This window comes from Mizuhopecten yessoensis, unplaced genomic scaffold, assembly GCF_002113885.1.
Source record: "Mizuhopecten yessoensis strain PY_sf001 unplaced genomic scaffold, ASM211388v2 scaffold8839.1, whole genome shotgun sequence".
In the NCBI taxonomy this organism is placed as follows: domain Eukaryota; kingdom Metazoa; phylum Mollusca; class Bivalvia; order Pectinida; family Pectinidae; genus Mizuhopecten; species Mizuhopecten yessoensis.
This window is the reverse complement of record NW_018407747.1, coordinates 252,554-266,222: the sequence shown is the minus strand read 5'-3', so window position 1 is coordinate 266,222 and position 13,669 is coordinate 252,554. Positions and strand designations below refer to the sequence as shown.

The following is a 13,669-nucleotide window of genomic DNA, read 5'->3' as shown; positions in this document are numbered from 1 at the left end:
AAATATAGATTTTCACTAATTTATATATGCGCCAAATAAAGGTGGTCCGGATTTTTGTAAAGAAATATATGAGCAGAATATTAATTTTAACAGCCCGAGATGCATTATTTGTGGTGACTTCAATTAAGTTTTAGTTCAGAAAAAAGACACAAACAATTACATAAATATCATCAACCACAATGCCCGTACAAGACCTCTTAAACTGATCGAGGAAAAAATTGATTAGAACCATTTAGAATGTTTCATCCTAATTATAAAAGACATAATTATATGGCGAAAGGAAATACAGAGTTAAAGAACGTAGCAGCAATTTTTTTTTATATTTACAGATTTCGAAAAAAGATTTTTATTCTGTTTCATGGAATCTTTAGTTCATTTTTTATTTTAAATTTTGTTGAAAGGATTATAAAATGGATAACACACTATACACAAATACCTTCTCTGCAATAAGCCAACATTGTATACTGTCAAATTTCTGTGATATAAAAGGGGTTGTTGACAGGTGGACCCTGTCTCCCCATATCTATCAGAGATAACAAGCTTTTACGTTTTCAGATAATACTTCAATAATTTTAGATGGACCTAGAAACTCATTCAACGAAACGTGGAATATTTTAGATTGCTTTGGGGAAGTATCGGGACTGGGAAACAACTTGCCATGTGTTTATTTCTCAATGGATCTTTATGAGATTTTAACTTTGATTTAAACAACAGTTCATAAAAATGTAAATAATATTATTAAGCAATGGTCACGCAGAATTTTAACACTTCTTGGTTGGTAGCAGTATGAAAATCAATCATTATACGAAGATTTAATTTTCTATTCATATCTGTTCCTATACCTGAAAATAGTTTTAATCAATAATTGAACACTACTTTTTTCAATTTTCATTTAGCAATAACCAGTTGAAAAAAAAAATGTTCACAATAGTCCAAAACCATGTGAATGGGGGTCTTACAATGATTTATATTAAGAGTTTTATTACCATTCATAAGTCAACATGGATTCGAGAATTGCTCAAGGGTAATGATAGATGTTGGACCAATTGATTTGAAGCAGAACATTTTCCAGCCATCAATATGTCAGATTTTGGTACTGACTTCATTAAAAAAAATCAAACCAGAAACCCCTTATGGTCAAATGTTATTCAGTCATGTATATACATTTTAGAAGAAACACAAATGCATGTGAAACAATTGAGCATTTATTTACGATTTGTATTTGGTAGAATCCAATTTTCTGCATTGAAAATAGGTATTTTTTAAAAGTAGACATGGTTTAAAAGATTGTTCAAAATGTATGTGATCAAAGGTAATTCTTTCAACTTTCGCAGACTTTAAACGAAAATTCAATATCGATTCGGAAAGCTTCTTAATTTATCAAAGTATATGCCAATAAACTAAACAAAGATAAAGGCAATTTAACTTCAAACTGCTGAAAACACTGTTGAAATAACGTTTCTAACAAACCATTTAAAAGAAAATATGAAAACCAAGAAAAGTTGTAAAGACATGTATGTTACAATAAATAATAAAAACTAATGTGCGAATATAGCATAGCTGAAATGAAATGGAAATCAAAGGATATTCTAGAAACATAGACTGAAAACGACCATTAAGCACATTAAGTACATGTGTACTATGTAATCGTTTATACTAGTGTTCTGTTTATTTACCCAGTTTATCTCTTGTCAATAATTATAATGTTATGTTGTATATGGATCATGTTGGTTGTGTGAACTTGTGGAAAAGCGGGAAATATGTTTGTGTCCTGTCCTGTACTGTATCTGAACATGTTTGATTTCCTGAAACCCTCCATATTTATCTTACTCAATACAAATAGGCCACATGGAAATATATTTACATATTACCAGCAGAAATGTATTTCATTTTAGTACGAAAGCAAAAAAGCTCGTGACGTAACACGTGGTTTACTTATGACGTCATATATTAACCTTGTTCAATGAGAGTCTAGCGGGCTTCATGCAATATGGATGTAACCGATTTTCATTCATACCGACATGAAAACAAAAAAAGAAACGCCGTTCAATCCATATATGATAGTCTGAATTAAATCCAGAAAGAAAGTGAATGATGAATGAAGATTGAGAGCCCTCCTGTGTGAAGACACCATACTGTTCGGGGGCTGACCACAGGACTCCCCAACGCTGGCAGCCCCTATCAAAATATTTTTATGTATATATCTCCTTATTTGCAAGCAGTATATAAATATTAAAAAAAATATCTGGGGAAATGTTTTTTCTTTATCACTTTTGCATTTATTTCATTTTGCAACGATAAGTTTGGAGAAACAGTTCTCCAGGTCAATAATTGATTGTCATTTTAATGTGATTCTGTATTTTGTAGATATGACACATTACAAAATAATTGTTGGAAAATTATTCAAAATTGTTATCAAGAAAAATCATATGTTATCATCATTGTTAAATAAAAAATCATCGGAAAAACATGTTAAAACTTATTCTCGAACAGATATCAGTTTGATACATATGGAATTCTGTAAAAGAGATGTTTTTATCTGTGAGAGGACGGTAAATAACGAAGTAACGAGCATTATCTACTGATGTGTTATTGTGTGAGATACCATCAGTTAGTGGAAATTATGTTTGGGTGTTCACTCACCAACCATTAACCCAGGTTTGCTTTAACTGTCTGCCCAAGTCACTCCATTATTGTTGAGTCAGTGTTGCTAAAACGCTTACACAGGGCTTGAATTATTCCATCATATTTCATTACCTGACTACATCGAATTACAATTTTATGTTCAATTTTTGACTCGAGATCTGACCGATTTGTAATTTTATGAAACCTAAATACACATTTTAAAGCTGACAGTACAAGTTAAAAAGCTTTCGATTGAGATAAAAAAAAAATTTTTTTTTTTTGAGAATTTCCCTATCTCTTTCAGCAATCGTTACTAAGGGAGTGTCGATATTTTAGTTTGTCCTTGTTTGGTAACGAGTATGGGTCTCGCTGGGAATAAAAATCGCATTACCCGTCAAACGTTGCGGTTTCATAGAAATAGGATTCCATGCTGCAATGGTCAACAGCCCGATAATTTCGACATAATAAAATTGACAAATCGTCTATTGATGATGCGAGTACCTTGGTTGTAATGTTAATTTAATTTTAATTAACCAAATTAAAAAACCAACGAAAATTTGTGATTTCACAGGACACAAGTGTATTTTGATCCGAAAGTTTAAGATTAATTGGGCTGATTATAACATATATCTATTTGGATTTAGAAGCGGAAGCATGGGCGTTTACATGTTGCGATGTTGATACTCTGTATCGAAAAGATTTCAGAAAACAAAAAGGTCGCTATTTGACAGCTAAGTATCAATGTTTCTTGGGCTTTATTGTCCAATGAACGTTGCTCATAGATAGAGGACATTGTTTTTATATTTAGTATAATATAACTGTTGGTTCGCTTGGTAGCCTTGCGTTGTGCGTGTGTTAAGTAATGCGCTACTTCAGTAATAGAACAGAACCGTATGTAAAGGAATCCATCCTGAATAAATCATCCATGCTTGACACACGTGTTTGTTAGTGACATTGGGTTTTTAGCTCGGCCCGTAACAGCTATGAAATGAGTTGTATTGTTAAGTATACATTCATATACAAAGTAGTAAGTGAAGTTCTAAATAAAAGCTGCATCGAAATTCAGGTATTCATAGACAGTAAACATAAATCAGTGTTGCCTTTAAAGCTGTCAGCAATTCAAATAACAAGTAATTGTGTGTGTGTGAAAAAGTGTACTTTAAAATAGTACATCTGACTGATTCCCAACTCCGAAACAAAAACATGTAAAGAAATTTAGTTAGATTTCTGACCTCAACTCAGAAGAAATGATCACTAGAAAAGAGAAAAGTGAAGCATCTATTAGAAAATCGAAATTGTATAAAAGTTTAGTTTGTGTAGAATACCATAAACAGACATATCTTTTGTGTTTGAGTGCCATTGGACAACCATTCGACGAGTGAAGCGCTGTCAGATGCGTAACTTTATTATGCCATTTTAAAATAAAAAAGGCACAGCGTACTTCCTACCTCCAACAAAGAAAAGTTCCAACTTTTTCAAGGTCTGAAACATATAACTGATTCCTTATTCGTTTCTTTTATAAAATCACTCAGTGACACTTACAACTAGCCAAATCCCTAAAAGCTGATCAGCAAAAAGGGTTGACGTCTTAGATTTTAAATCACTCCGAACAGAATATACTCTGAAGACCTGACTCGAAGGGACCTGGGGTAAGGTGTAACTCATACCATTGTAGTCAACATCAATCCAGCCATTCTGAATGTATAGGTTTTAACGGAAATGTAGATAACTATAGTGCCAGCCTAACGGAATTTCGTGTCAGTTGAGCTAACTTTCATTATAGTGTTTGATCTTTATAAACCAATTTTCTGTCAGCGGTCAAACATATGACTTCGTAATAATCAAGAAGAAAAGAAAAGGCGTCTTTGTAGCAGCATATGCCGTTGAATTACGTATGCATTTCTACACTTTCTAAATCGTGAGAAGAATGCTAACAAATGATAAAAGGAATACTAGTAAATGCTTAAAAGTTTACGCAGAAAATTCCATAATTATGATGTAATTCTATAAAAAAAAAATAACAAAGCAATTTAAAAGGGAAGTGACAGTTTAATGATGGAAAATATACCTAAGACAAAAGTATGAACGCCTGTATCGTAAGAAAGTCCACTGTTGTCAGGTACCATACACCATTGGTATATGTACAACTGTATCGTGGGAAAGTCCACTGTTGTCAGGTACCATACACCATTGGTTTATGTACAACTGTATCGTAGGAAAGTCCACTGTTGTCAGGTACCATACACCATTGGTATATAACTGAACATCCCACAATGTTCCATTGAAGCAATATTAAGTTTTGCATTACAGAATATGTGTACTTAGCTAAATAATGAATTGTACTAGAACGACAATGTATACTAACCAGGCTACAATAGGCTCTGGCGTACAATTACGACATGAAATAATGAGATTATCATATTTCTAGAAGTTTAGTAAAATCTAAAAATGCTGTATTTAGAAAATACACCAATCAATGAAACAGTCCTCTATCCAGTTCTACTGACGCACGCATGTTCTAAAAGTGACACTCCAAACTCTACCTATACCACAGGACCTTAAATAGGCAACGTTGAACGCATCACATTGAACAAACTTAGTTTCGTCTCGTGGATCTGCTAGGTGAAACACATCACGTGGCCTGTTTAGACATATATTTCTTAGGAATGTATCAGGGTCCACGGTCGTTGTTGTTGTTGTTGTTGTTGTTGTTGTTTCTGACATAGCATATAAATTTTATATTTAAAATACATATATGATATTCATAGACTAGATAATCATTTATATTGCTGTATGGTTCACAATTCTTTATCCAAAATCTACATCAAATATTTAAATTAACTGTGGACCTTTTTTTATCAATACACATTATGTTACGCGATTCCAGAATTATTTAATTGACAGATAACATTTCAACCTACCAGGTTGACATCACAATTGCTTTGAAATATATGAAAATAAAACAAATGTGTTTTTATTAACCCACTGCCTTGGAAACATAATCGAAAAGGACTATCGGAATTCATTACATAACAAAACAAGTTATGTGCAAGTGGTACAATACACAGTGCGTTAATTAAATAGAGAAGCCTTAAATGTACAGCTGAACTAATATCTTAAAACAATTATAACACTTGGCCACTTCGAAGGGAGTTACACTGTTTGACATTTCTGCTTTGTAATTACGTTTGCAGTTTCAATTTTCGTTGTAAGGGAGACTGATTTTTGTTATTAAATTTCATTTCTACGTCCTTGTAGCACGTAAGGTCATATGAATACAGGGATACCGGCTAATTTTAAATTGTATCATCTGTTGTTTATAAGGAGTTATACAGTTACCTTTTCCTTTGAGTATATTCTACATGTTTCGTAACGTTTATACAATATATGTTTTATGTTTTCCTTATGTACGATTAATGAGTTCTCTTTTGACAAAATGTTTATATTGTGCAATAAATGTAAACCATGTTTAGTTTTCCCTTTTCATTGAATTACTAAATTTACTAAATTCTTGATAAAGTTTTTGTAGAAAACTTTTATGATAAAAAAAACTCCACTACCTTTTTAAAAACACTTACCACTATTTCGACTTTTAGACGTGTATAAAACAGCGTAATCCTTTGATGTACCCAACACCAAAAAGATGGTAATATATCTTATGTAATTGTATCTTAGAAAACAGACGGTTCATGGAACGGGAAAGCCTGGACGTACCTCATTTGGAAGCTTAATTAAGACGCCAAAGTTTTTCTTGTTACATCATGTGATTTAACTCATACTTGTTCAATTTTCCTCTGATATACCTTTTTCTGTTTAAGCTGACGTTGACGTCAACATTACAACAACCATTTGTTTTTTATATGAATTATATGGTTCTAACCTATCAATGCTACTTTGATGTTTAAGTAGGAACTTGAGGAACCAAGGAAGAACCAGAAAGTTGCTTTTCCCCCTATTTCCCATATTGTTTTATACACTTAATACGAAAGGGACTTATATATATAAACAACAATTTTCGGGGGTAAATCTGGAGCCATATCTCCTGTATAAAAATTGCTGCAATGTTGTGTCAAGATCCGCGACCACTTGGAATGGTCACGCCGGTAGATACTCCGCCCACCTTTTGCCAAATTAGGTCTGTCATTTCCGTGAGGAAGTGATGGAAACTGCCGACGGAGTTATTTTGAAAAGTGACTTAATTTTGGACTAACTTACGGTTGTCAGAGGAATAACTCCTTGCAAAATCTATTATATTGAATGAGTAACTTTTATAAAGAGTAAATAAGTTAGAGGTTTATTGATGCCGTTACCTAATTATGAATGTGAATTCGAGTTGCACGATACGACCTGATGGTATGTGTCGTGTGTTCGGTGTGAGGATTGGTTGGGATGTTTTATCCGACTGCCAACTGACAATCTATTAACAGTAATCACAAAATGCCCAGATAAATCACTATTTTGTTGAAGTTCCTTGGAAATTATAAATATATACTCACCACAATTGCATTTCAGTATGGTTCTAAAATATATAAACAATGCATTACTAAACAAACAATACTTTGTCAGCCGCTGTTAAACATATCTAGTCTACATCACTTATTTTAACATATATGTAAAATAGAATACACACAGCAATAAAATTATTATTAATAATAATAATATTAATAAAAATTTGAGGTTCTTATATATCGCTTTATCACAACCTAGTTCGAAAGTCGTCTCAAAGCGGTTCACAAATTATTATCCGTGGTTATAGTGCCTTTGCAACCAGCCAATATCTTTCGCAACTCACTGGGGAGCATACAGCCGGAGCTGCCAATGCGGCGCTCACAGCTAGCATTCAATAATTATAGAACTGCCCAACCACATACTCATTTACAGCTGAGTAGACTGGAACAAGCGGAGTAAAGTATCTTGCTCAAAGATACAACACAGTGCCGTGACTCGAACACGCAACCCTTCGGTCACGAGCCCGGCGTCCTACCACTAGACTACCATGCATACTGAACAATTAGGACTAAAACTGTGAAATAACGGCGCTTTCAATATTTCTGATCAGTTATATATTCATTGGTATTGTATTCTCTTTCTATTTTCGTTGAATATTCACCAGTGATATTTATAATTGCAGTGAATATATAACTTTTTCCTGTATATAATTCGAAACAACGGAAATAGAAAATATTGAATGTTTTCCCGTCAAATTACGTATTTATTAGATTAGACTTATTTCGTATATTTTACTTGCTAAAACGAAATAAAATTAAGATATTATTCGATACGTTTTTGAAACTCTGCATCACATATTTTGAATGATTCATCCTACACTCTTAAAATGTCGATAAAAAAAGCCATCAAGTGGAAATGCTGATAAATATCGCTGTGTTATACAATTAGCGGAAAAAAACACAAATTTAATTTAAAAATGCTATGAGAAAAATGTTCTAGCCATTTATCATTGTGGGTAGCGTACCAATTGTGAAAGCGTGATTTAGACAAATTTATAACTTAACTACATCTATCTATTACAAAAGATATACTGCAATTTGTCTATTAAAAATAGCATACAGCAATTTGTTTATTACAAATAGCTATACTGCAATTTGTCTATTATAAATAGCTGTTATTCAATTTGTCTATAACTTATAGCTATACTGCAGTTTGTCTATTACAAATAGCTATACTGCAATTTGTCTATTACAAATAGCTATTCTGCAATTTGTCTATTACAAATAGCTATTCTGCAATATGGCGTTGCTTACCTTGTACACCGTCTCCGAAAAAAGATCAATTTTCTGCATGACTCAGTTATTAACTCGTACTGTGGAGTGCATCCGAGCGGACAGCTGCAAAGAAAATGTTCTTGTGTTACTGTAAAACCTCCCTTGTGTTACTGTAAAACTTCCCTTGTGTTACTGTAAAACCTCCCTTGTGTTACTGTAAAACCTCCCTTGTCTTACTGTAAAACCTCCCTTGTGTTACTGTAAAACCTCCCTTTTCGTTGGTTTACATAGTTAATGTTTGATACAAAATCACAACAAATGCGTCTTTTTCGCGCTCTTGTGTTTGTAGAATAGAAATAATAGACTACAGTTAGGACGACGGTAAACTGAACCAACATAATAGGTAATAGAAAGTCGGATATGTATTTTTTTCGCTGTATGATATACTTATGTGTATCGACTGCAGATTGTATGAAAATAGATACTACACGAAATTTAAATGTTTAGTTAATTTCAGAGTGAAATATAAAGGATAAAATCAGAGCTTCAAATAGTAAAGATTGGCAGTAAAATGTACATGTGTGTTTGGGCCAAATCATACGAACCTGTTCGTTCTTAGTATTAGTCGTTTAAACTCATTCATCTCTGAAGACACATTTGAACGCTTCCAATTCAAAGGTTGGAATAGTTCATTATAAAATGCCAGGGGTCAATGTGTCACACTGTAGGAACAATCATAGAAAACTCTATGGTGATTGCCATACAAACAGTAACTTCCCCTTAACTCTGTTTTGGATATAAATGAAGAGAGAGAACTTGATCAGACAATTAAGTTGGTAATAGCGACCGTCTTGTGATCAAATGTATTTCGGTCGCACAACTTTGCAGTTTTACTCTCAGAACACTACCTTTTTAAATTACATCTTGATTTATATTTTAGAAACAAAAAATCCGGAAGCATTGGATTTAAAGAAAACTATTTCTATTTCGATAATAACATTTTTCTAGTCATAGTTACAGATAACGTCAGTGGTACGGTGCCTTTGTGTATTGCTGTAAATAAACCATATTTTTATAACAACGTTCAATAATACCGAGATCAAAGGAGGAAGTACCCTTCAAGTTGGCATATATCGCCCAGTTTCTTTTTACTCTACCTATACAAAGCGATACATTGGTGAAAAACTGTTTATCATATGATATCAGCGTCCTGTCAGACAGTGACATCTACGTTAAAACGATGTCCCGCTCTCGCAGGTGAGAAACACGCTTCGATGAATAGACTATAGGCTATGAAGTAGCACATCTGATATGCATTATCCTCAATAGAGCTGTCGTAGACTTTTACTTGTTGTAACATTACATACATTCATACATATATATAATATCCTACTTTAATTCTATACCCGGCGAAAAAACCCAAAGATGGAAAACACTTTCCATCCGCGTAGGCCGAAAATTGGACTGGGCAAACGATTCCTGGTATACTATAGTATATACCCTAGAAATTTTACAACGTTGCTTTACATTTCTCAAGTTGGTAAGTATGAAATGTAGAGAGGTTATGTATCATAAGCAGTTAGTGTGTATGTGTGACGTTTTGGTGACCTGTACGATACGTACCCTGTCACCTTCATCAGTCAAATGACCAGTTAAGCCTATGTACACAAAGGTGTACACTTACTGGTTGTGATACATAACCTTTCTACAATTCTAAAAAGTTGTTATGAAGTGTTTTTATTTCATTTCATTGAACAAGATCAATGAATAATTTACCGGAAATGCTACCCCCCCCCCCCCAAAAAAAAAAAAAAAAAAAAGGTTTCGAGAATATTTACACAGGTACAATTTCATTTAATTTCCTAATCACAAATGCCAGCGAAGATATAGGAAACATTTGTGATTGATACCAGTAGTTGACTATATATGAATCCTTTCGAATCAAAACATTACCCGATTTGAAACTGAAGTGTGACATATACAGCCCGTTTAAATGACTTCAATATTTGTGATATTATCGTCTATTTCATTACTGAAATACGGTGTACACGTATTGGTTTTCGCTGTTATCAATATAGTTGTGAGATATGATGTTATTTGTCTGGGAATTTCGTTCATGAGTGTTTTAAACAGATCGAAAATTGTTTTATCTATGGCAGACACGCCGATATCCAAAAGGCGACAGGGAAAAAAATATGAATGTTCCCTTCACATCCCTCATATATGACTTGTTTTATCTCATGCAATGTATAATTGCTTGCTCTAGAAATAACTTAAAGTATTAACAAAAGCACATGACATATCCAAGTGAATTATATCTTTCATTTTCGAACTATTCCTAATATTATTTATAGTGATATATTATAGAGTGAAAACACGTACATTTGTGCTTGGCCTTCGTGGAGGAAGGCAACCATCCACAACAGAAGACAAAGGCCTTTGGCGGTGATTGAAAACTTCATGGTGATGGAGGGGTAGACCTAACAAAACAAAAATGTTTCGATTATATTATATTATCATATGCAACAATATTTCTCACAAATCTTAAAAAAAACATACAAGGTAAATAAATATCAAGCAATCAAATTTTGTTTATTTCATATTATTTGGATTGCTTCTGTTATGTTATTGTATGTATTGTATATCTTTAATATTGTAAGCAAAGTGACAAAAAAATACTATGCAGTTTAACATATTTAAACACATTTATTCGAAAAAGGAAAAATACTGTCACCGCAAATCTCAATTACTATTCCTTCAATTACAATAAAAAAGCAAATGTTTAAAGAGTACAATAAATTCGTACCTCGCAATTTTCACCAATACTTTCACACTATGAAAATGAATTTGATGAACATTATATTCGAACATGAAAGACATTAAAATTCTCAGTGCAACAGATCTGCAAGCTCAAGAAAAAACGTCATCTGCGATGTTGTAAGAAGTCGCGAAAGCTCGAGACAAACCCCAAATACATACCTAATGATTGGATTAGTAAACGGTGATTATAAATATATATATATATATATATCTTTATAATATAGAAGAATGACATATAATATATATCTATATTATTAAGGAAATCCTACACCACCCTTATATTGTAAAAATAGCATACTGTTTTTGATTATTTTTATGTTCCATCTATATTAAATACTCCTAAACTTTTCTCAACACATAGAGATATCTACACAATTACAATCTAACTTCACTTAAAAAGGAATTAACTTACCGTTAAAGTGTCGCTGTAGTTGATAATGAAACGAGTGTTTATTATATTGCAACACTTACTCATTTATATACCATCGTTTTGGTAATGATATTCATTTGCTGGCGATAACAAAAGATTGCTCACAAAGCAGACATTAATTGGTTACATATGCGTAAATCATTAAAAAGCAAGCATACGGCCTCAGGGAGGAATTCATTATGGTCCATTTGCTAGACATATTCAAACACAGTTAAAAAACTTCAGTTAATGATAACCTACAGGTTAAGTGTTAACGTTTTATCTGATAATAACACACAGTAGTACTAACCATACGTACTATTACAGATGATTAAGTTCATAACAAGAATGTTCTGAAGGTAGAAAACATATGTAGGTAGGATTAGCTCTGGGTGGGACTTAATTCTGTTTCACCAAATTTTGAAATCGTGATGCACCGAAGTTGTGCGAGTTCGAAAAGATCAGAGGGGTCTCCCCTGAACGCTGTTTGTAGTTCTTAAATACATCAAACTTGGTGTTCTTACCTTCTTCTTTTTATTTTGATTCATAAGAAACAACTACTTTATCATTGGTTGTTGAACAAATTAGTGTGTCTCACTACCCTATTGGAATAGAAACAAAGTTGTATTTTAACAGTACCTTGATAAAACTATGAACAGTCGACAAAATAATAGTAAATAATTGAAATTTGTATGTGCCATTGCTTCAAACTCCATAGTTAAAATGGATATTTTTGGCTTACATAATGGGATGTATTACCACACCCTGACACACATCTTACATATTTATTTACATTGAGGTCTATATCATATCTATGAGAGGACTTTTAGCATATCTATTATGCAACTTGTGATATATATAGTTACCTCATGATCCAGTAAGTAGTAGTTTTCAACAATAGTAAAAAGCAATTTGGCTTACATTTCAGGAGCTCAGATACTAGCGTACCAAATTGCTAACTTACAAGCCAACTTTTGTTTGTGATAATAAAGGATATACAGTAAAACTTCGTTATACGGCCACCATTTCAGTACCTCAGATACTAGCGTACCAAATTGCTAACTTACAAGCCAACTTTTGATTGTGATAATAAAGGATGTACAGTAAAACTTCGTTATACGGCCACCATTTTCCCTGAAAAGAAATGGCGGTATGACGACAATTTGAGGTAAACAAATGAAGGAATTTTTTTTGAAAAAGGGCCGTGAATTATGTTGACTTACACTTATCGTCTATATGCTGGTTGTTTCAGTCGGTTTTATGACATAACAATACATCAAAATTATAAAGAAAATTTTAATACACATTTTAATATTTTTGCCAATATGAGACAATTTATCATTTTAATTCCCCACTTTACCCCCTCATATCTCTTTAAACTTCGTAACATATAATGACGGTATAAGACCAAATATATTTACACAAAAATAAGACTTATCGGTGATTGCCACCAGAAAGCCAAACAAATTGGCATACCTACCGTCTTTCCAATATGTCAGTAACTATATTAAGAATCACATAGGCATTTAGCAACTATTTATATAAATAAATGAATAATTGTACTTATACTAAAGTAGAAACATACTAAATATTTGCTTTAAAAAAATAATCATGAAATGCCTATCAGATCAGCAGTCAAATGAGTATAGTTTTCTGAAACTTAATTAACACGCTATCACTTTCACACGGAGTGCATCGTTTCAGGTAACACTTCACAGAAGTTAATAAATATCTCAGTTCAGAATCAAAGTGTTTATCGCGATCATGGATGGGGGTGTAACGAGGGGCGGGCACCCATCCAACCCACTGACCACGCCCGCATTGCTGAGTTATTGAGCAGGTTCCTGGATTTAATCGTTTCGCTGGAAAAGCTAGTTTGCCATTTAGGCAACATTTCCACCTTAAATTCCTTGGTTGTTACAATAAAAGAACATACAGCGAGAAATAGGAAAGATATTTCAGATATCATAAATAGAACCTCAGGTATTCTAAAACCAAGGTTATCTGCTTTTCTAAATATTAATATAATAAAACATTTTTACAAGTCTAAACGGTATTTTGTTAAATGTCTGTATGGATTAATTAACATATA

General features: G+C 32.9%; 1 protein-coding gene across 1 annotated transcript; it reads right to left on the bottom strand.

Moving 5' to 3' along the window:
- Positions 1-4,666: 4,666 nt before the first annotated feature.
- LOC110456727 lies at positions 4,667-11,615 on the bottom strand. Its single transcript, XM_021507642.1, has 5 exons — positions 11,581-11,615; positions 10,731-10,828; positions 8,388-8,471; positions 7,122-7,144; positions 4,667-5,342 (listed from the first exon to the last, which is right to left on the bottom strand). Exons 2-5 carry the CDS (start codon positions 10,808-10,810, stop codon positions 5,125-5,127), a joined length of 405 nt encoding a protein of 134 aa, XP_021363317.1. The 5' UTR covers positions 10,811-10,828; positions 11,581-11,615; the 3' UTR covers positions 4,667-5,124.
- Positions 11,616-13,669: the final 2,054 nt, after the last annotated feature.

Bases quoted from the DNA above. Each gene is read 5' to 3' on its own strand.
- LOC110456727 (XM_021507642.1), bottom strand. From the start codon at position 10,810: ATGAAGTTTTCAATCACCGCCAAAGGCCTTTGTCTTCTGTTGTGGATG. The intron at 8,472-10,730 runs GTACGTGTTTTC...TTTTCTTTGCAG, and splicing joins CACGAAGGCCAAGCACAAAT to CTGTCCGCTCGGATGCACTC. The intron at 5,343-7,121 runs GTGAGTATATAT...ATGCTATGTCAG, and splicing joins CATACTGAAATGCAATTGTG to AAACAACAACAACAACAACA.